Source organism: Haliaeetus leucocephalus, unplaced genomic scaffold (assembly GCF_000737465.1).
Source record: "Haliaeetus leucocephalus isolate CR32 unplaced genomic scaffold, Haliaeetus_leucocephalus-4.0 Scaffold170, whole genome shotgun sequence".
NCBI classification, from domain to species: domain Eukaryota; kingdom Metazoa; phylum Chordata; class Aves; order Accipitriformes; family Accipitridae; genus Haliaeetus; species Haliaeetus leucocephalus.
The window spans coordinates 511,400-535,222 of record NW_010972606.1 but is presented as its reverse complement, the minus strand read 5'-3'; the positions used below and the strand labels follow the sequence as shown (position 1 = coordinate 535,222).

At 36.6% G+C, this 23,823-nt stretch overlaps 1 protein-coding gene across 2 annotated transcripts in view; it reads left to right on the top strand.

Annotated features, from left to right (window-relative positions):
- PACSIN2 (protein kinase C and casein kinase substrate in neurons 2) overlaps nt 1–23,823 on the top strand; it is a 61,166-nt gene that overhangs the window by 20,248 nt on the left and 17,095 nt on the right. For both annotated transcript variants that reach the window (XM_010563580.1, XM_010563579.1), the window contains exon 2: nt 13,993–14,103. In XM_010563580.1, coding sequence (XP_010561882.1) covers nt 14,044–14,103 — 60 coding nt within the window. In that variant the 5' untranslated portion in view covers nt 13,993–14,043. The remainder of the gene's footprint in view (nt 1–13,992; nt 14,104–23,823) is intronic.

Genomic DNA, 23,823 nt, shown 5'->3' with positions numbered 1-23,823 from the left:
CTTATTAAATCGAAAAAACACAATGGTAATCGCAACTGTAAGAACTGGTAGCTAATGGGGCCTCTTGTCCCAGTTTCCTTGAACTTAAGTCCAATTTAGATTGTAGAGTAGATGGCTGACCTACTTGTACTTCAGTCAAGCATTAATTGAAAATAGCATAAAAAGCTTTCCTTTTCCTGAAAAGCAGGAGAAGGGCAGAAAAGACTAGTCCTTCTGAGATTAGTTGACCAAATTAAGCATTCATTTCACATTGTTGCATTTAGAGATTGTACATTTGAGTGATTTGTGTGTTTGAGAGCTATATAAGGTCAAGTAATGTGTAACCAGATCTCCGAAAATCATAAGGAGGACTGGCTACTCCGTTGTGTTCGTTGTTTTTTTTTTCCTAAACCCTTAATAAGATTACTGAAACCCTGAGAACCAAAGAAAAACTTCCACCTTTTTTGCCTAACCTTGATCTCATATGCCTGTTGTAAAGCAGCACCTTGTTTTACACACTGAAAACTTTAGATTTTCGGTTGCATTAGGGTTAAAGTAGGTTTGAGTGTACTGTATGTGACTATAAAAAAACCCGAAAACCCACCACACACACACAAAAATTTAACTTCTAGCTTAGCTTGTCAAATCATGTGTACAAGGAAGGCCATAAAATGAGATCTGTGACCTTAATATTTGAGTGATACTTCCAGGTAGCTTAGAGTTTAGTACATGGTAAAGAGCCAGTTTGTTACACTTATTTAAAAGAAAAATTAAGTGGGTTTAGGGAATATTTAATTTTACTAGGTCAGCAGCCCATGTTGTGCAGATTACTAAATGGTAAGTAAAGGTCTTCTGTCCTTGTTGCAGTAATTACCATTTCAGGACCAGAAAATTAAATTGACTAGAAACATGAGAAGTCCTGGCTAAAGTTTACCTCAGATTGACTGAGCTGAAAATCTGTTTAAATGGAATTTGAGGGTTTTTTTCAGTGGCCATGTTAATGAAACTAAATATTAAGCAACCTTCTCCCCCACCTTAACACAAGCAAACAATTTAAATGCTCCTAACTGTTCTTTAGAAGCTGGATTCAGTTTGCCTTAAAATCTGAATTAATCTTATTTAGTCTGAAATATGAAATACTGTCACATGGTCTTTTGTACTGTTACAGGATAGCATTGATTTTGAAACACTTGAACAGATCTTTTACTGTTGATGAAAGAACAATTGGTTATTTAACTTACGGGAAAGGATAGTCGAGGCTAAGTGTGCCTGTTTTCTTTCTACATTTATGAATTGCATTCTGCAGAGGTCTATAAATTCTTTGTCAGTTCCAGAAATTACACTGTTGAAGTGATGTATAAAGTTATCTGGCAGTGATCACAGCTGGAAAGGTTGCTTTTAAGTTGTAAGGCTATCTTCATTATTAATTTTTACATTGGTAATGTTGTCCCCAAATACGAAATTACTCTTGAGTGTATCTTGAGAATTGAGGAATGTTGCATGATGGTTTGACCCGCTTTTTGTCAGCAGGGCTAGTGAGGGGATAATGGCTGCAGAAAGAATTGGTAATAATTGAAGCTACTGTTTAGAGCTGTTTCACAGCGCTGAACTAGAGCTGACATGGGGTGGTTATTTCATTTCTGCTTTAGCAAGGGTCCTAGAGTACAGTTCTTTACTATCTTACGCTGGTCCCTTGAACAAAAAGCTATACTTGAAAAACATTTCTGATGTTATAGGATATTTCTGGTACTGTCTGTGTGTTGAGTCCTAGAAAGCTGGTGGTTTTGTCTAGTAGAGAATAATCTGTTCAGCCTCAAGGAGTTCTGTGTGGAAACGTGATGCCTCTGCACTGTTTTAAATTAAGTATAATATGAGTGCATTGTGGTCTGAGAAAATGAGTTATTTTACTAGGTCTGGGAGTATCTTCCTCCATCATCTTCAGTAACGCCCTTCTGAGACACTATATATGAAGGCCTGTTTTTGTTTGTGCTTTCCCTTACCTTCACCGTGGTAAGAAAAGCATTACTTCCCATTTTCCTTTTTTCTTGATTTTACTTACATCTCAAAAAAGTGACAGGATAATTAACTAATACTTGAAGAGTGCACAGGTTTGTCTAGGTCCACCCGTGCCACTAGTTTCCCCTGCCCCAGTCAGTCTTACTAGTTTCTACCAACCATAATCATCTGTATCTCCCTAAGAATAACAGAGGGTAGAATATGCTGACATGTTGTTAGTGCACATTTTTACAGTTTCTAACAGTGTGTTAGTCTTTGGAAACAAATACCCGTTAGAGACAAATCTCAGGGCTAGATTTGGTTCAAATGAGGTCTCTGAATTGGTTCTCTCCTGAAGTGAAGAGCAGTAGGTCCTTAATGTAACCTTCAGATTCAGGAAGACTGGCTTGCTTCACCTTAATTTAAGGGTTTAGATATGCTTCTATTCAATGCACGTCAGTATTTAATTAATATTACAGCCCCATACTTCCTGAGATGGAAAATACGGCTTTTGACTGTGAAACACCAAAACAACACAGCTGCTTCCCAAGTGACACATCTGCAAAATGTGCCTACATGTTTCACTGAGGTATTTAAAAACACTCTTCTCCACCAAAGCCAGTTGTATCATTAAAAGTACCTTACTTTTGCATGGGCCACCTGTGGTCTTTCCTAAAAATTATAGTAAACCTGAATACTCAAATTCATGGCTATACAGATCCATTAGAAATGTGTGTGACTGAAAACCCTGTGTTGGTTTGAGTGCTGCAGTGTGTGTGTGGGGGGAAATTACCTTAGCTTGAGTTACAAGGTTTTCATCAGCCCACAGGAAATTATGAAGTATGCTTTGATGAGAGAATTCTGTTTGTGGAAATGGAGGTCAGGCAAAGCCGTGCAAGTACTGCAGCTATACATGCACTTTTGTTGCTGAACTCTGTGTTTGGAAAAAATGCAAGTGAATTAAGGCATGTCTTTTAAGGTAAGTATTTTGCAAACAGTATATGGAATGACTTGCCAAACAACTCTCATAGTTGCTTTTTCCCTACCAAAAGTTTACTATCTGTGTCATAGCTGATAAAGTATTTTTGGCCAAGTGAATGTGATATTTTGCAATGTTTGTTTGCTTGTAAGAGTGTGTTTGATCACGTTTGAAATGGTGGTTCTGGGCTCAGTCTGCTGTCTAAAACACACATCTCTTTCTAGAATGGTTATTGTATTACTTTTTAATTATGTAATTCTGTGGGATTTTCTATTTTCAAGTATAGCAGTGTTAATTTTTTGTGGTACTTGCGTGGTCAGAGAAGTACCATGGTACCTTTTATCTTCAGAAAGTCTTGATGTCTGAGGCAGTGCTTCCTGTAATGTTCTATTTTGCATCTTAATTATGTGCCATTTTAGAACAGTTGTATACATGTCACTTTTCTCTGCAGCTACTTTCAGTGCAGCTATAAATGCTGTTTCATGTTTTCTCTGCTGGGGAATACATCAGTACTACTCCTCTGCACTATTCTTCTTTTTGCACTGTTGTAAAATTCTACTTAAAGTAAATATTAAGCATGTATGCTTTAGGTATTTGCCTTAAGATTTTGCTAAAATAAGTTTTCATTATGAATGCATATAACTAGCCATCTAATTCCACTAACTAAAGATTTATTTATTTATTTTTAAAGTATCTGGGCACTTTAAAGATTTCTTGTTAACTAAATGCTAACCAAGTCTAATTTGCAAGTTGAATGCATGTGGTCTTGTGCCCCCTTCTTGCTTCTTTGAAACAAACCCAAAGGCATATTTATCTCAATTTTATTTATTTGGGGAGGATGCCAAAATATTACGGTTAATTTCATTTTAGGAGACTTTGATAGGACTTGTGAATTAGTGGGTGATGTCACAGGCGCTACAAAAGTGAACATTAGAAAATGGTGAACAATCCTAATTAAAAATTGAAGGGTTTTTTGCACTTTAACATTTTAATCACTCAAACCTAAATAATGGAAACCTCTGATTTAAAAAAACTCTTTGATCTTTCAAGTTATTTTCATTGCCAAACAGTCCTGAGTTCTTCAGGTGGTTTTCTGGCAAAATTTACTCAAAGCCAATTTTGATGTGCTTTTTTTCTGCAGTGAAGAAAATGTTAATGTGGATTTTTCCTTGATCAGAAACAGCCGAGGCTCTTAAAAGTTTTAAAGATTCTTTATTTAGTGGATGACCACTTAGATAGCATAATACCTAGGTCTTATGTCTCTAGGTACCTTACAGTCCTTTCCTGGATCTAAAATTCAAGAAGTATGTCTTTAGAATGGGAAATTTCTTCCATAATAAACAACAGTGTTGCAGGGTTTAAAGTCTAAACCACAAGTGTTTTGTGACCAGAAAGTCTACTGTGAAATTGTTCTCTCAAGATGCACAAAAAAGAAGCAACATAACAGAAACAGGAGGACATTTTACTTGTTTCAATGTTTTATGGTTAGGTTCTGTACCTAATGTCAGTAAAGGATATTATTCACATGTACTTTGTTATGTGTTTTCCCTTGTTCCCTGAAGAATCTGCAGGTAGCACTCAGTACTCAACAAGACAGCACACCTCCAAAGTTTGTTTCAAAAATTAAATACTGATTAAAGCCAGGATCTGTTAGTCTGTATGTAAAACAATTTAATACAATCTTCATCTTACTCATTATGAAACAGTCTTCTGAGATGCTTTTTTAAAAGTTGTTTCTTAGCCTAATTACAGTACTTTAAATTAAAATTCCATTATTTTGCAATGTCTCCTTTTATACTTATAAGAACAGTCAACATAGAAATCAGTCTGAAAATTTGGAGAGAGAATTTGGGGATCAGTTGTCTCCCTTCAATGGTTACGGATTAATATACAATGAGTTTGTGCTAAGATACATATTCTACAACTTAGAGAAGTAAAGACATAATGCTTATGATGTAGGGCTTTTCATGTGATTTAGCAACTACTTTTTTTTTTCATGTATCAAGGTCACCTTGATTTCAGCTTCAGATGTTACTAAGTTGTCTTTTTCTTCTACAGAAGAATCCTGAAGGAAATGTTGCTAATAATGGTTTCAACGGGGAGAATTAATTTGCCAAGAAGTCCTTTTGATCCAGGAACAACATACAACTCTGTATAGTGTATCAAAACTACTCTAAATTGAAGATACTAATTTTTAAAGCATAGTGTACAAACAGATGAGGTGTTTATATCCTCCAGTGGGATGAAATGAAATAGCTGAGCCTTTGGCTCTAATTCCTGTAGTGAGTTCAGATTTCTCCTAATCTTAAGAATTTTTAAAAAATTGTAGTGGTAATGCAAGAGTTTAGAAGCCTATGTTGAATACTTTAGCCTAAAAAACAAGTGCTAAATAAGGGTTAAATCAGATCCTTTATCAAACAAATTATGTCTGTTTAATACATATTAATTGCACAGTTCCTTTTATGCCATATATGCATAAGGACTTTGTGTCCTTAGCTGGTATAGCTATGTCATTTAAAGCTTGTAGTTTGCAGTGTTAATAATTTCCTGTGGTCACTGGCCACTTATCTTAAAATCAGAAACCTCTGCAAAGCCTCTGAAGGCAATTAATAACTTTACTGTTTAAAACAAAAAAATGCACAATTAAAACAACACATCTACACAGAGTGGCTTGTCAGGCAAAGAATAAAAAAATATTTTTCCCCAAATTTAGTATTTTGCTATTTAAGGCATCTCCTGGTTAGTTGGAAAAATGCAGAGTGAGGTATGCTGGCAGCATGTAGGAGCTTGTAAGGTCTTGAATCTGCAAAAAACCAGCATGTCTAATAGCAAATTAAGGTGAAGAAGGGTAGGAGATGAGAGCTAGTTCTCTGACAACTACATTGCTCTGCCATTGCTGGTCATGCCTGCAGCAAAGACATGCAATTCCAAGTGAGAATTCCCGAGAGGCTTGAAGGGTTCGGTTATATTGTCTTTGAATATAAAACTGGACAGAAACAGTGGCTCATAACTTGGGCATATCTTTGCTAGAGTGTGAGAGTGGGATAATACTTGTACATATATGAAACATAACGTGCAGGCTAAGAGTCTGTTTGATAAAGTTTGGGTCATTGTCTTGCATTTCAGAGATGCGTTTCTGTGCTGTGTATGTTATTCAAAATGATTGAGCTTAATCAGTAATTTTAAGTTTCATTAATAAAATATTCAAACTGTGCTTAATAAAATGTAATGACTAAAATAGCTGTTCTTATTCCTTATAATTATGCATTGTGAAATTTGTATGTTGTAAAATTTCAGTCACACAGTGTTGATATGCCTGGAGAGTTTAATTTGAGATACTGTCTTCTCACTGTAGTTGTGTGGGTGTTTTTTATTACATGTGGTAAAAGGAAATTTTAACTGCTTTAGTGATCTTCTGATGTGTGATAGAACTATGGCTTGAATGTGTGTTCATTGCTTGCATATTTAGGCAGTGAATTAATGCTACTTTCAGTGGTTTTCTATTGCATGTTACATGTACAGCATTTAACAAACATGGGTATGGGTGAACATAATCCAGCAGCAAGGAAGCTGTTGGGGAACCAAGCAGCCTTGACTCAGGGAATTTAATTGGCATTTAGCACCAGCTTCTGATTTCTGACTGGAGTGTGGGGAGGGGGCATGACCCAGAAGCAATCACACACCTGTGGAAGCCTTTTCTCTCTGCTGTCCTCCCCACTCTCACCACTGTCCCTCTTACCCTGGTGGCTTGTACGCTGTCCCTCCCAGTTTCTACCAGCTTCTGGCTGCTTCTTGCTCCTTTTCCCAGCACCTTGTTACTCTTACAGTTATGAATGGCTAGTACAAACTAGTAGCTTCTTAATGTAAAATTACATTAAATAAAATTTGCTAACTGAAAAATGTCCAGGTGGCAAAATACTCAGGTATTCAAACTAGAAAATATAGCTCCCAGTCTCAGAGGAGCATGCATAATAGGAAATACGCTTACACAGTTTGTGATAGTGTGCATTTCCTAGATTCCTTCCTTTAGTGCTCAGGATATAGGGTTCACCAAATGGGTTGCTGTCAACTTCTTTCAAAAAATCATTTGGTGTGTGGCTCTGCTAACTTTAACAGACATGCTGAATTCCCCAGGAAGTAGTGATTCAGCTTCCTTTTATGGACTTCTCTCTGGTGTGTGTTGCTGTAATTGTTTTCTTGGCAGAGACTAAGGGGTTTTCTTAAATCTCTGTGAAAGAGAGTGCTGTTCTCCCTATTTTATAGACTGAAGAGTAAGAATTAGGCCAAAGTCATTGATTTGAGGCTCTACCTTTGAAAGTCTAAGGCCTGACTTCTATTAATAGAGCATGCACTCATATCTACTGATTGCAATTAGAAGAGTTCACAGCACTGAGTAGTAGTGACTAATCGTGGTTCGATGCATTTGTTCCCTGCATCCAGGGGCTAGAATTTCTTGGTGTCACTTGAATGTGTAAACCAAAGCAACCTTTTTTCCTATAGTTACTTGTCCTGTTAATTTATGGACTTTTCAGTGTCAATAGCTGTGATTCTAAACAGGTTTTGGTATGTGATTTCACAAGATTGCTAAAGAAGTTATGTCATTTTTTTTCTCTCCCTGTAAACAGTAAACAAATTGCAACCCTGAAGAAACTGGGAACTCTTATAGAGCAAGTTATTTAGAACAGAAAAGGAAGCAATGTCTAAATTGCTTTATTTAATCAGGAAACATGAGACACAGCATATTCATGGTCGCTACGCTTGGTAGCGAGCCACAATAGTGTGCACTTAAAGCATAGGATATGTTTGTTTCTGTACAATGAAGTCCCATTTCCTTCCTATTCTGTGTGGAACAAAACCTGAGACTTCAGTGAGTAATAAGGAAAAATACTATAGCTGAAAGTTATGAGCAGCTAATCCAAGTTGAATGGTGTCCTTATACATCTCTCTTTCATTCCCTAGTCATGAAACTTGGAATCCTGCTGAGTCAGATCCATAGTGACAAGTCCTGTCATTCTAAAAATAAGTTTAAAAGGTAATGTGACCAGGTGCTTTTCTCTTCTAGAGGCTAGTGGACTGTCTTTGAGCTTGCATCTGTAGAGACCTTAGAGACAACAGAAGGTTAATATTAATAGCTGAAGAGATCGTTTGGTTTTCTAAATATGGATTAATTTATTTTCTTCTGTCTCTCATCTTGAAGACAGCTAAACACTGAAATAGGTTGCACAGAGAAGTTGTGCCATCTCCATCCCTGGAGGTTTTCAAGATCTGACTGTATAAAGCCCTGAGCAACCTGGGCTGACCCTGCTTGATTCTGTCGTTCTGTGATTCTGAGATTTTTCTCTGTTGGGGACCAGTTTGTCACCTAGAGCCATAGTACTAGCAATTGCCTTGCTTTAAAGGAGCCTATCATACATGAGAGAATAATTGAAGAGATAAGTATGATGTCATGTTGGCACTGAGAACTTCTGTCAGTTCTTTCTGTTCTAGAAGCTGTGAAGTTCTAGAAGTAAGGCACGAGAAGTCACATCTGTTTGTCATCTGGATTGTACATATTGGGAAATGTTGATCAGGTCTGCAGGACAAGGCTGTGTGGTATTGCCTTCAGGTTTCAAGTATTTGAAATAGTGTTTTGTCTGCAGACATTCTTTGTGTTGGAATATCAGACTCAAAATCTATTCTTTCTCATCATAGGATTCAGTAGGTAGCACTGAGACCTTAAATAGATTTTTTTTCTTTTGAATACTATCTTTTTGAGTTATAGTGAAGTATCTAATCAAAAGAAACATCTTCCAAGGGGATTCAGAACATTAAAACCTATCTTTCAACAAACAACCCTACCTGTTTCACAGTAAGAGTTCATAAAACAAATTAATCTGTTATTGGTGGCTGGGGGGGCTAAACTGAAGGGTTTCTTTAAACGTTTCTTCCCCTCTTCCTGTTGGAAAGCACCTTAAGAGAAGCTTTGGGATTCACTGGATTATTTTAGCATCTTAAAAGTCTGCATTTGTTGCACAGATTTTTTGCAAGTTGTGTGTTGTGCTAATCTCTGCCACCTAACACAGGAAGAAAAAGGGAGTAAAAAAAAACAAACCCCAAGTATTTCAACATGAACGAAGCAAGGATTTTTGTAAATTGCTTTCAAGATAACAGCATCAAACCCAACTTCTTGAGAGCAGAGGCAGCATATTCTATTCAGATGTTCTTGTGCACAGTATCTGAAGGTCTGCTTGCTCATTATTAGTTAATATTTTCTAAAATCCTCATGTGCTAAGCCTTCAGGATATTTATAGCAATTCTCTTCACATTGTAGGGCACTAGCAGTAGAGAAGAAATTCAAGGTCTTTAGCATATAGTATTGCTAGAATGTTCCCTAAGAGGAAGCTTTAAAAAAAGTCTCCCTTATTGGCCAGTTTCCTTGTGTCTAAGATCAGTGTATACTAATTTACAGGAATTGCTTAAAAATCACTCTCAGGAAACTTGAGCCTTGCTTGTTTGCACCATTTCTGTAGCTATTAGAGTATGTACTATTCAGTATATAGTTACTTTTTTCAGTTGGAATTCATGGTTTATTTTTAGCCTGTGTAAGTTCTCTTACCTAATGTGTGCTGGGACTTTTTATGACAAAAGGCAACAAGGGCTCTGAACTGGTATGGCTTTCTCTGTGCTGCTTCATGTTTGGTGGTTTACATGACTGTGGTGACATGGGTAAAAACTTGTTTAAAGACCTTTGGACTTGATGATTAATAAAATATTGAGATTTTGTTTTTTAATGGAAATGCCAAAGTTCTTTGGCACAGGGGAAGAAAATATCCTTAGAAGTATGAAAGTTATGAGATTTAATTTGTGTTGGCCGAGAGCATGCTGAGGAAGAGGCACAGAGCATGATCCAGAGGTGGTTTCTATTCAGTGAAGATCTTTAATCTGCCTTCTGAGGTAAATGAGGCTTATACCTTTGCCTTCTCTAATTTTCTGCTTCCATAATTTTTGAATCGATTGGTCAGTTTCAGGCAGGTGTTAAAGATGAGCAGAGATAGAGATACACATTTCTTATCAGTTTCATGAAAATTGGCAGCAGGATGGGAGAAATCTAAACCTGATGTACCCACTCAAGAAAATCTTAGTGTGAGCTCAGTAATAATCTGTCCTGTTTGGCGAGCTGGTTTACCAATCAGTGTGAACATGGGTGGAAACTACTAGAGCACTGTGCTACTGCTTGCTCAGGGAGTAGCAGAGCGACAAGAAAAAGGCAGTGTAGGTACTCCTAAAGAGTTTGGCCTGGAGTCGTGGAATGAGAAGATAAAGGCCAGAGCGGATGAAGCCAAGCTGTTGCGGGAATATAGGAACTGGGCATGTGCACCATGCTTTCCTATGGAGTTACTGGTTCTGTTGCAATCTGGCTGACCAAAGAACCCCCAACTTTGTGAGATGTAGGCGATCATTTGTGGAGAATCTGTGCAGAACTCGTCTCTTTTGTTGTCTTGATCTAAATTACCCAGATTTTATACTGACAGCCTTAGTTGTTCATAGGTTTACTTTTTACAGTGAAATGGAAGACCCTGCAAATCAAAGTACAATGAACTTTCATTGTGAAACCTCTGCAAATTCACTTGAAGGATGGGAGAACCAAACCCTAACAAAAAATGTACTAAAAGACTGGCTGCTGTAATAATTCTGTTTCATGAGGGTAGCATGACTCATACTGCTTAATGTTCCTATCTCAGTATTCACTTTATTTTTAAGTAGCGCTGTACAAATAGTGTTTTTCTGTGCCAGTTGTTGCTATGACTTCATAATATTTCCCTAAATACGCTTGCTCATACTTTCTCACAGCATAGGATTTGGCATATAAAAACCTTAAATCCATCAGAATTTCCGGAGTGCTGATCATTTTCATGCTTTTATGGAAAAAAAAAAAACGATAGCTCTGTGTATTATGTAGTTTTAGTTGAGGAGGAATAAAAGTTAAAAAGAAAAAAAGTCTCCACAACCTGTTCCCTCATTTAAGAAAATGTTCCTCTGCTTCAGCTTTTCCAATTTTTCCATGTAGCTTTTCAGATTAAATTTCCAGCACTGGCATAGTTTAGGCTATTTTGTTAAAGGTAAGTGGACGCTGTATTATTACTTCAGAACACTATCGCTGTCTGTTCTTTTTGTAACCAGAGGGGACAAAATACTTCTGGTGTGGGTTGGGGGGGGTGGGATGATGGATGACTTGTTGAAATTTTCTCTTAGGTTTATATTTTTGCGTAAGGGTTTCTTTTTCCAAGATGCTGAACTCTACAGTTGTCTGCCTGATCTCTTCCAAATGGCAGTAAACACTTTGGTTGAAAGATCTTTGTGTGCTATAGAAAAACAACTGTAACCCTTCCTGAGAACCTTTGGAATCTTGTTCCTTCCCTTGTTTTGCATGGCATGCCTGGGTCACACGCTTGCTTCAATCGCTTACTTGGTTTCAGAATAATGCAAGTGTTAGTGTTGCTTTAACGGGAAAAAGGCAAGAGGACGCAAACAGCTAAGAGAATCTAGCTAGGAATGTTTATCAATCTTAACAAGTTGTCGTTAAACTCTAGGTATCCTTTTGATCAGATAAAATAATACCAGAAATTATGGTTAAAGATCCCACTGCATAACCTTATATTTTTGTGAAAAATTTAAAACAAACTTCTTAGAAAAAGCTGTTTAATATCAAACTATTCTTTTGAGTATGTCCAACTAGTTGCAAGTTATTGCACTTTTGTTTCCTCCTCGTGCTGCTTATGGCTATCTAAGAAAGGCTATCAGAAAATATAAATGCTGACAAATGTGATCTTTGCTTATCTTGATGTATTGTAAGAATTGCAAGGGCCAAAATTTATCTGGAAAGAACACATTAAATGTACATGTGTGCTGCTAAGAAACCGACAATTGAACAGTGTTTTAATGCACTTTTCCCTCTTCAATAAAAGCACAGGTGGAAAAGCAGGTTTTTTGGTATTCCTAATAATATAATCAAGTTGAAGATTGTTACACTAACATGTAAAAATACTTTGTCTCAATGTATCATCTTCCTTTCTAATTGTTGCCATTTTGCAGAACCCTTCCTGTATTTTTGGCTCTCTTTTCAAAATAAAAATCTAACAACTGATGTTTCTGTTGTAGGTTTCAGTTCTGTATTCAGTGTTATGGTTATTTAAGCTTTCTGTGAATTGGATTATGGAGATGAGTTGGATGAAAAACTGTTCAGGAGAAGCAGCTTGCCTTCCCAGCCACAGCAGTTTTGTTCTGTTTGTGCTGTAACTGTCCAAACAACTGTTTTGTTTCAGTAGCTCATTTTTGTTACAAACAAGTGCTGTATGCCTACCCTTATGGCACGGTTATTTTCAGAATATCCAAGAAATGCGAAGTTAGTGTTGAATTTTCCTTGGCCTTGGAGGCTTTCAATTCTGTTTCTCTCAGCAGCATGTCATAACCACTAGGTTGCAAGGTAGGCCAGGTTTGTAGGCATTTTCTGCTCTTTCTTTTGAAGTGGCCCTGTTGCATTAAGGGAAGCAAGATTCATAGGGCAAAAGAGAGAGGGAGCTTTACCTTGTAGTCTGCTAATAAAGGTATTCATCCCAGAAGGGGTGGTAAAATCTGTTTACCCATATGTAGCCCTGGCTGTAGTTGTAGGGAAACTTGATAGGAGAAAAATGAACAGAACTTGATGAACTATCTATAGAGATCAGGCAGGGATTTGCATGTGTGTGTTGTGTGAGGGAGCTGTTTCCTTCCTCTCCTACCTCTCGGTCTCCACCCCGCAAAGCGCATTTGTGGATGTGAATTTTTGCCTGAATTCTTGCCTCAGTACTGTTTTTGATACTTACATTAAATGTTAGCTTACTGTAACCCTCAATTTTTTTTATACACAGTGCTTTATAAAGAGCAATCTCCTTCGATGAGGATAGATCATGTTTTTCTTCATGCAGCTGTGTCTATATAAGTGAGAATGCCTGAACTGTTAATGACTTGATTTTAATAAAGTTGATTTTTTTTCTGTTTGTTTGTTTTGCTAAAAGAAAAAAATGAAATAGTATGGTAACATGTCACAAATGAAATACAGTAAAACTAGGTGCAGGAGTTTCAACTTCTAGGGAAAGTAATTGTCAGCTTCAAGGAGACCTTCTGTCATGGAGCCTATAGCCTTTTACTTGGTACATGTGGAACAGTAGATATGTGCATCATACCATCATTTAGAATCTATTATCTGCTTTAAAATGCACAAGAGTAGTGGCAAAAAAGTAACAAAAGTAGTTCAGGTAGTTACTAGCCCAGTAAGAGATCTAGTCACAGCTGGCTGAGCGAGATAACTGGGGCTGTCTGAATATCATAAACTGTACAAAGACTTCGGGGAAGGAGGCTGGTGTCTCCTGCGTTTGACTTACGTAGCTGCAATGCCCTTCACGTTGTTTTTGCTTTACGTTGCTTCTGAGGAAGATCTGTTTTGCATTCATGGATGCCTTTAGCTTTCAAGCAGATGATTTGAATCTAAAATTCTTACAGAAATAAAACTTTTTCCTTCTGAAAAGATTTATTTATTTTTCTTTAAATCAGGAAGTGGTTTTGGCCTTAAATATTTCCAGTGGGTTTCATTATATAATATAGATTTCCAGTGAAAAAGGAGTAGGAAGCAACGCAGGTTATTGTATCAGTAGCAAAGGTCAGTTGATTGTCTTGTGGAATGCTTTGAAGCAGAATACTTACTGAGTAAGCATCATGCTGCTCCATCTTCTCTTTTGGTTGTAATAGGAAATTTTATGATAAAATAAATTCAAGAGTTCAGTGAAATTGATATAGGCAGATTTTCTGGATGACCTATGTCATAAAAGCCAAGAACTTTGTATGGTAGAATAGTGTTCTGTTGTGAAACCCACTTATTTACATGCCCTGCGTTGTTACCTCTTGTTTTTATTTGGCATCCCTAGATATCAAAGAATCGAAGGATGCTACCTAACTTCATTTCTCTTTTGATAACTGTTTTTCATTAATAATGATCATAAATAATTTTTTGTATCTCTTCACAGATTCTGAAGGTGTTTAAGCTCTGAATACTTACAAGCTCTTCGTACCTAGAAATGTCTGGCTCATACGATGATTCCGTTGGAGTAGAAGTTTCTAGTGATAGCTTCTGGGAGGTAATCCAAATGTTTTATCACAATATTTTAATTTTATTTCTTACTCTTACTATAGAAAATCTGATTTTTTTACATTATAAACTGTGGAGAGAGCTGCAATACAAGATGCCTTTGGTTATTGTGATCTGCAGAAATAGCCTTCAGTGTAGAAATGACCTTTCAGATTTTGGCCTAATTCTGTCAAGGGTTTTTAACTGGCAAAAAACTTGAGGATCATCCATTTGGGTAGGATATGAAATTCAGAATTAAACCTTTGTCAGTTTTTATTGCTGAAGAGGGGTGTGAGTGGATAGCTTTTAAGAATTACCAAGGGGGTCAAGGGATCAATGTTAAATCTAAAGTAACTGGTTAAAGGCTACTGTAAGTGTACATAAATTACAGATGCAAGGTAGTGTGTGAAAGTACTGTATGCCTCCTGTTTTTGTCTAGATACAAGTATAAACTTTTTTGAGAGAAGTTATCTTATGTTTATCTCAATGTAAGAGCATACATGCAGAAAGATAATACAAAGCATATTGTAGTATCAATAATTTGTGCTGCCCAAATCTGAAGAAGGCTTTCGGATGTTATGATAATTTGATTAAGATTTAAAGAGAGCAAACTTCATAAAGCAGAAAGCATTTTACAAAAAAAAAAAAAAACACCTTCTTGCAAGAAAAAGGAAAGGTTTGACAGTGTCAGTATCGACATAATTGAAGGCAAGTATGCTGTCCAGATGAACTGTATTCAGTGGGGCAAATTTCTACTGTGTGCCTCGGAGCTCTTTTGAGTTTGAACTATAGCAAAGATGAAAATGGCTAGGGGGAAAATGTCGGAATATTTCTGTTACCAGAGTCTATGTAAGACAGCTTGGTTTTGGTGACCTAACACTGTGCTTCCTTTTAAATGAAAGCTGTTCTAGACCACTAACCTGTGGTGGTGGTGGTGACATACTGCATTTTGATGCAGATCTCCCATTATTTTTTGATAGATTATCTAAAAGACCTAATGCCAGTGAGGTTCTTTCTTGTTTAGTAGACAGCTATCGTTTTTTGAGGAGACATATTTACTATTATGTTAAATATGTCTATCCTATTTATAAAGAGGTGGGTTTAAAATTACTGGGTTCTAAGTCTTAACACCTTTTGTTGTACAGGTACTCTGTGGTATGACTGCAGAGAGGATGTGGGACCTCTACTCTTGGAGGTGTCTAAGACTCAACTGGACATGGTCCTGAGCAATCTCATCTATCAGACATGCTTTGAGCAGGGGATTGGACTAGATGATCTCCATAGGTTCCTTCCAACCTCAATTATTCTGTGTTTTTTATTTTATGCTGAGGCAACTTTCTGGGCAGGCTTCCTTGGTAGAAGTCTTTCAAAACAAAATAAGGAGGCAGTCAGGAAAAAAGAATCCTGGATCAAAAGGGATTTTTTTGGATGTGTGTTGGGCATCCTATACTTGGCAGGAAAACACGACTTCTGGCTGGTTATTCTGTACCAAGCTGCTGTCTTCCATCAAGTAATCGTGTCTGGAAGCATAAAAGATGAATGAATGAGAATGGGAATTCTGTAAACTAGTATGATTGTTTGGACAAATGTGAACTCAGGCATTTAGTATTAAAGGATGATAGATGATCAGAAATAGCAATTAGCCTAAGCTAGGACCTTTATGAAGCATAGCTTAAATGTATTTGATGCTTATTATAGGTGGGTTAAAAATGTTTGTGCCATTGCTGACTTATTTTATATCATTTTGTAAACAGTACTTCTTAATCTGTTTCTTTGGACTTTTCTATGTATTCCTTCCAAAAGATCAGAACTGCAGTCTGTTTCACAAGCAATGTCAGTAGGGTAATGTGTAATGCATGAGTATATCTTTATTTATCCTTGGATAAAAAAGTTTGACTTCAGTATTGCAATCAGTTTCTTTCCTTATAGGTTTAATTATTTTCTCTGTTCTTTCTCTCTTTTTTTTTTTTTGATGTATAACCACAAAGGATGTTAAATTACAATGGTCAAAAGGAAAAATTACAGATTGAATAATTAGTTTATTTTTTTCTGAAACTTTGAGTACATTAGGCTGGAAAAGTAATATGTTCTGAGAGTTGACAAATGCTGACTAGAACAGGTATGCAAGTTGTTCAAAGGGGAAACTAGCATTGCTTAGATCATATTAACTAATAATATGCTAAAATCAGTTAAAAGTAATCTCCAAAATTGAAGATGCAATTATATTCTCAGGGAATGGGTTCAGTTCATTAAAAATTCTAGAGACCATCTTCACACTCATTCTTCAGGGAGTGAAACAAAGGTTTGGCTGCAGTAAAAAAAAATCAATCCCAATGATAAGTCAATGGCTTTGTTACTGAAGTGACGTTAAGGATGTTAAAAGTATTAACAGTATTTCTGAAAGCAGAATTGGACTTTCCATGAAATTGATGACCACAGAAAAAAAAAAAAAAAAAAAAAAAATCCTGTATTTCCTTGTACTAAGCTTTTGATAGTTTAGCAATATAAAAGGAAATATTTCACTGAATTTTGGAGTTTTGAGTATTGAATTATGTAGGAAACGCTACTTGTTTTGCTGTTCATTTGCTTTGTGGTGTTTGATTCTTAGGACAGACAAGTTTGGAAGTTTTGTGGCTACCAATGCCAATTCTTTAAAAAAATGTTAATAGAGATGGTTGTGTTCTTACTATGGATTTAAAGGCTTTGTCATTATTTTAGCAAAGTGACTAAAGGCTTGAATTTTCAATATGTTGAATTAAGTGGTATTTCAGTGAAACAGGGGAGGCTGTGAAAGTCTTATAGTTGGTTAGTGCTTAAAATATCAACTCTGACATTTGTGTGGTGGTTAAAAAAAGAAAAGCAAAAAAACCCAAAGAATAGGTTAGCGAGTTCAAAAGATATAGCACATTATCAGAAAGTGCTGTATGTATAGCTGAAAGACTGTAGTAGGTATGCTTAAATGTTTATGTAACTGCATGGAGAGTTGAAAAATGTGTGGTATGACATCCCTGGCATTCTGTGGAGATGGAGCTTTTATGGATACACTAAGATACTTTGAACTAAACATGAAAAAGAGTACTCTGATATAAATGATAAATTATTTTACAGTAATGCTGAACTATTAACAGGAAGGATTGACATGGTAGTGAATTTTGACATTCATGCATGCTATGCTTGGTAAATTTACAAAGTCTGTGCAGTTTGAGAGAATTAACATGTTTTCAAAGCTGTCTTAAGAAAAACATGTATATAAACTTTTCTCTCAGTGGAAACTGCTGTTTCTTTGCATTCTTACACTTATAGGATCACTCCTTATTACTGGGTATTAAACTGTTCAGAAGACCAGTAGTCTTGGCAATACCCTATTATAGTGAGAAATGAGAATAATGTGGAACTTGCGTGTTCATTGACAGCCTTTATAGTTTCATGTAGCATCGTGTGGCAGGGAATGTGGGGTTTTGTCCCACACTGAACAAAATGCTTGGACTAAAGCACACAACATAAGGGAAAGTGGTAAAGTACTTAAAGCTGTGCTGTCTGCTGCAGTGTAGCCTTTATATAGGATATTTTGAGTGATTACTTTTGTCCAGGAGTAGTTTTCTTGTGACCTCTGCACTCTACTTCTGTGCATTTATGTGAGGAAACTGCATTTTGACATGCATGCCTGATACTAGCCTGGAATGTATTTTGGTTTGTATATACTTCTGATTATTTGAGTGAATAATTAAGGTATCCAGCAGTTTGCTTAGGTCAAGTAATGCCTTGGCAGAATGTACCATTTGACTTTAAACCTTACCTTTCTACAGAGAAGCCTGACAAAACAGTAAGACCGGAATTACCCTTCAGATCAAGAGTTAAGAGGGGCGAGGTTTGCCAGGCTTCTGTGTTGGTAGAACACAAACCTAAAGTAAAGGACGTCCTGTGCAAGTCTTAATAAATTTAACTTAAGAATAATTCTTCAGTGTTAAGTGACATGCAGAAACTAACAGCAAGCTTGTCAAACTTAATTACCAAACTCTTGTTTAAGTACTTCTGGCTTGGAGCCATCTTTCCAAACTAAATTTGGCTGAATTTTAGTCTAAAACTTGTACTTTTTCCATATTTTCTGAATCAGTTATTTTGTTTCTGAAGATTGCAACTTTGAATTTTAGTCTTAATCTTTCTCAAAATGGATAACTAAACTGCTTTGATTAATGTGTTTTGTCTGACTTAATTAGAAAAGATGTGGTGTCTCTGGAATGCCAGCCTCAGTACTTCATGTCTCAGGTAACAAGAAGTAAAGAACTCTTAATCGATGTGGAAGTTGTATCATCACTGCGGATTTTGTCATTTGCACTCTTTCATTAGAGGTTTTTAAGATATTTGACACAACAGATTTTTTTCTTTGTTTTTAAAGACAGCCTGCACTTTGTTAAAAGCTACCTTGCTGTTTTACTGCCACAGCTGAAAGCAGTGAAAGTATTTAAATTTGGCCATGGCACAGAAGACACAGTCTGGCAGGATGAGCTTTTGAGTTTGTTGCCTCACACTCCAAAATAACTCAAATTTATTTACCTTTGGAGTGTGCTGCAAAGCCCATCTTTTTCTTGAAAGACATTCAGGAAAGAGTGAGGTGGCTGGGTGTGGGACCTATCTGAAGAACTTACTGTGAAACCTGTTTTTTGCCCACTGCTTATCATTGAAACTAAACCACTTTTATTTCTTGACTGTTGATGTTCTGTTGAGCTAACAATAAGAACTACACTTAATAAAATGCTGATAAACCAACTTGAAAGTTTTTGCCATTGCTGTTGACAGAAATTTCATACAATGTTGTCTTTAGGGAATAAAACACTTGGTTCTTAATCAGTTTTCTGGCTCTAGAAGTGTTTGCTTTCTTTTGGAGTTGTTGCTGCCTTTGCTAGGGTTCCTTATTACAAAGGTAATTACTAGCAGTCTGATCACATATAAAAATGTGAATCTGTAGTATATGGTTGCATGGTACTAAACTTACTGCTCTAACTTTGTCTGGTTGCATAGGCTGAGACTGTCCATGGAGCAATTCAATGCAGGTTACTTCATCTATGAAGCTTTTTTTATTAGGTTGCTATTTCAATACTGTTCATGGAAACTTCCAGTTCTGGCATTGAGAGTCAAGCTCAATGCTTGAAATCCAATACGAATAGTAATTTGTTTCCTTTAAAGACTAGTATTTTTTTATTACTACATAGATATTGTTATCAGGTTCAGATTTGTGGTTGGGAAATTGTTGTCTTACTGAAAGGGAACTGGAGAAGTTGCTGTTTGGACTTGTGTTCTTGGTGTTGACTTACTGTAGATGTATCAGTCAAAAAATGTAGGTAGGATAAGGTTTCAGCATAGGTAGTATCTTGTATCAGAACAGCTGATATAACTGAAAAAAAATTAGGGGCTCAGAAATATGCATCTATTTTTAGCGTGCAATAGAAATAGCAGCTTTCACAATTAAATTGTGGAATTTCTCAGTATTTAGTGAATCCAAGCTACTACTAAAAGTTTTTTCTCTTCTAGCAGGATGATAAATCCTTTTCAGGAGGAAAAAATCTTTATTTTTTCCTCTGATATGTCCAGGTGTTTACTAAGTAGAAGTACTTTAGGAAGCAGAGAATTTTGTAGATGTTTTCATCTAAGCTTGCTTCAAGAGCAAGGAATTGCAAAATAGTAAGAAAAGACATTCTGAAAGATATTGCCACAATAACAGTGGAGGATTTCATCAAAGTTTCAGTTGCAGTAATGCCTTAATTTACTTAAGAAATGGAAGCTTCTCTTTCATTCTTCATCTTTCTAACAAGCCTTAGTGTACCTTGACGTATCTGGTTAAGCTTATGGCTCTCTCAGGGTGCAGAAATTTTTTAAGACCAAGGAATCTTGTTGATATGCTCTAAGAAGGAATTCCTTCATCTCTGTTATCTAGCTGACAAGGGTGGCATGCTTTGGGTAATCAAAGGTTATTGCTGATAACCTGGAGCAGGATGGCATTAACTTTTCCAAGGGAAAGTGGAAAATTTGGAACCCAGTGTGCAATTTGAAACCCTTTGTATTTCTTTCTCATCTGTCACATAGACTCTCAGCATTTGCATGACTGCTGTATATACATCTCAGTGTCATAATCATTCGTGCCACTTTCTTGCATCCAAAAATAGACTGGCAAAACTGGTTGGTTCCAACATTGTACTGCTATAGTAGAAGACAGGACATGGACAACCCTATTGCCTTTGTTCTACTGAAGAAGTTTTGAAATGCATGTGAAAGAATTTGGTATGTTAATAATAAATGGAAGGCCAATTTTTGTGATGTGTTTTGTTAATTAAGGTCTGGCCTTATGCTTGCTAATCACTGTTATGGTCACAATAAAAGAAAAATGCCTTGAGCAAGCTGAGACCAATGCTATTGTTCACTTAGATACCTGGGAAGGTAAGAAAGGAGATCAAAGTAGAAGTGTATGCGTATCTTGCAAGGTAAGACATCAAAAGGAAGAGCTACCCTGCCTATGGAAGCACTTATTTTTAATGAGCCATGGGTACCTCACAGACTATGTGCCACTCATACCCTAGATGTGAGTCCTTACTCTGTTATTTTCTGCTGTCATCAGCAATATGGAGCCCTCTCCATTCATTGCAGAGGTGTTTAACTGCCCTGTGAAAATACCTACTTATCCAAACAAAAATAGTCATTCTGAACAGCTGCTAAACTAGCAACTGGCATTAGCACAGTGAACTTAGGCCTGTGGCTGATTCCCTTGGAGGGCAGGACCTGGTGTGCATTTGAGGTACTGAGCACGTGGTTTTCATTGCATTCTGAAGTATGTGTGAAGGTATCCATTAGCAAGATAATTCATTCAGAAAGGGGAAGTTGGTCCCCTATGTAGTATGAATGAATCAAATTTGGCCACCATATGCATTCCCATTCTCCCCCAAAAGAAACCCCAAAGCAAGGCCCAAACCCAACACTCTGGATAGCAGAGGCAGCCGATCTGGGACATGCTTCCCACAAACTGCATTATAAGCTGTCTGCTCAGATGGTCTTGGTCCTGCCCATTTGGTACTCTTGATACCTGTGTTTCTTGCCTACTGCTATCAGCCAACATCTACGTGAGGTTATCTGTTGAGAGGGTGTATGTTGAATGCAGGGAATTTAAGAGGGAGAAGCTCCCAAAACTCACTCTTGAATAATGAAAAGTTGTTCCTATGTTGAGGGATTTCAGTTACTTGTCAATGAATGCTTTTTGCTGATGAAGCAGACTGGACTGTTTAGCTTTTTCATTTTAAAAATATTTGGACTCTGCAATAGTAGATTCCTGTCGTATCTCCTATATGCATTTTTTTCTCCTTATAACATTGAGCAACATAATGTTCTCCATTTATATTGCCAGGTGTTTGTTTACTGGTGCATTTGGCTTTAGATTTTGTGGGTTTAAGAGCTTCCTCAGGATTTTTCTTGCAACCAGTGGTGAATTTATATGGGTAAACTTACAAAACTTACACAGAGCTAGTGCTCATAGGTACTTGGACTGTGTATGTGCTAATTATGCACCAAGATAATTATTTTTATTTACAAAACCCTCACAGTATATAGATGTTAATGCTGGTTGAAATGTGTGGAAACTTCCTGTTTGACGTAACTGGAAAGAAATTGTACTCATGGTTAAATGGAATGCTGGAAATAGTAAGTGTGTCCCCACATTGGCCATCGGTATGCATGGGTTTGACTACGAGCCTTCAAAGCTCATTATTGTGTTTCCTCCCTATGAATATTTGCCCATAAAAAAACCCCTTGTTGTATTCTATGGTGACTGACTTTCTTTCAGATGGTTCCAGTTCGTAAAGGCTGACTAGTTATGAACAAGCTAGGCAAGCTTGGAAAAAGAGTTGACATCAAATCTTACTTGAGGCATTTGAAACTCCTGAAATATTTGTGGTTATAACAATTATCATGATATACTAGAATTAACTGACTGGAGTTTAGCAATAGCTGAATGTTTGCCACCTTCTGGGCTGCTAACAAATTAAAATACCCTTATTTTTCATTCAGTGTACCAGAAAAACCTGCTAAGTGTGTTTAACTCTTTATAGGCTTTTATCCTGCTCTATGAATATGCTTAAAAAGTCTATTTGAGGTAAAGGAGCCTAGTTAATTTAAGACTCTCCCATTGTGTTTAGTGCTGTGAAATTGTAAAATAATGAGGTTGTAAGCTCTTAAATATTCCCACTAAAGATCATATTGGTGCTTGGCTGTGTTAGTACACTGGCAGTCACAAAGGAGAGATGATTGGACTGCTAACTATACAATACTAAATGCCTCATCACAGTGTGCTTGTGTGTTTTTTCTCTGGTTATTACAGATTCCCTAAATCTTAAATTTGACAAAGAATTTGAGGTGACATTGCTATGTTCATGCATGAGAGGAAATATCAAAATGACAAGGAAAGTTTTATTGACTAAGCAAAATGGAGATCTGAAGGCATCTATAATGCCTGTAAGAGATAAATGGGGCAAAATGGGATCAGCTGAGCCTTATTAGTAGCAAAGCTCAGTATTTTTTGCAGTAGAAAAGGGGAAATTGGTGGATAACTCAACTTAGAAAAAGGGGGGGTGGGGGGGTGACACAAACCTGAATCACAATTTTCACAGAATTGCATCATGAAAGTGACGATTATAGTGGTATTTTGCAGAAATAAACTCTTGGAGTTACTTCCTTTCGAAGTGTTTCTGGCAACTAAGGGTAAACAGCAACTGAATTTGGTACTGTGTAATAAAATGTCTCTTTCAGATGGGTGAAGTGCTGATGCTAAAATTAAAGCAGGATAAAGTTTTTAAATATTCTTCTTGAAACTGTAAGAAAGTTTATAATCTTACTATTTACCTTTCTGAAACAAATTTTCAATTGTAGGGTAAGGGAACTAATAACTTCATGTCTTTGTTGTCTGCTGTCTGTTTAACAGGCAATAGCCCAATGCTCAGAATCATCAGAAAGTTATTCTAACTAGTAAAATCATATGTTCATGTACTGAACATTGCTAATCGAGAAATCTGAAAATTGCAAGGCGTTATGTAAATGTGGCTCTGACTGAAACAAAGAAACACAGGATTTTTTTTTTTTTTTTTTTCCCCTGGTTAGTTCCTACAAATAAAGGAATCTGTCATTTTTGTTTTAGCTCAAATACTTCTTGTGAAGGGGAAGGGGGAAGTGTTGCAGAATGTTTGTAGTCTACCTCGGGAATTGGAGAAAATAGTATTGAATAAAACAATGTATTAAGTCATGTTTTTCTTCTCCAGAATTCAGTGTGTCTTTAGTGTGTTTATAGTTTTTTTTATTTAATTGTTTTAACTTATCTACAGTTAACCTAGTAGTTCCTTGGCTGCATAAAGACTAGAGTTCTTTTCCCTTTACTTGGCTCTGTGGTCTAAATACCCTGTGCTCTTGTACCTCTGAGTCTGCCTCCTACAATGGCAGGCTGCACATTCCATTTCTCAAAAAATTTTGTCATTGCAGTGTCCATAACTTAAAATGAATTTTTTTTTTTAATAAACCACTGGGTTTTTGAAAATGTTAAATGCTACATATATAACTTAAGTTCTGTGTCATGAAACACAGGAAAATGCTGTATTTCCAAAATTCTAGCATTCCTCATAGGGCATGAAATTTGAATGTGATGTCTAACATACTGTAAACTACTGCTTCATAAATCAAGTGAATTTTTTTTCTCTCAAAA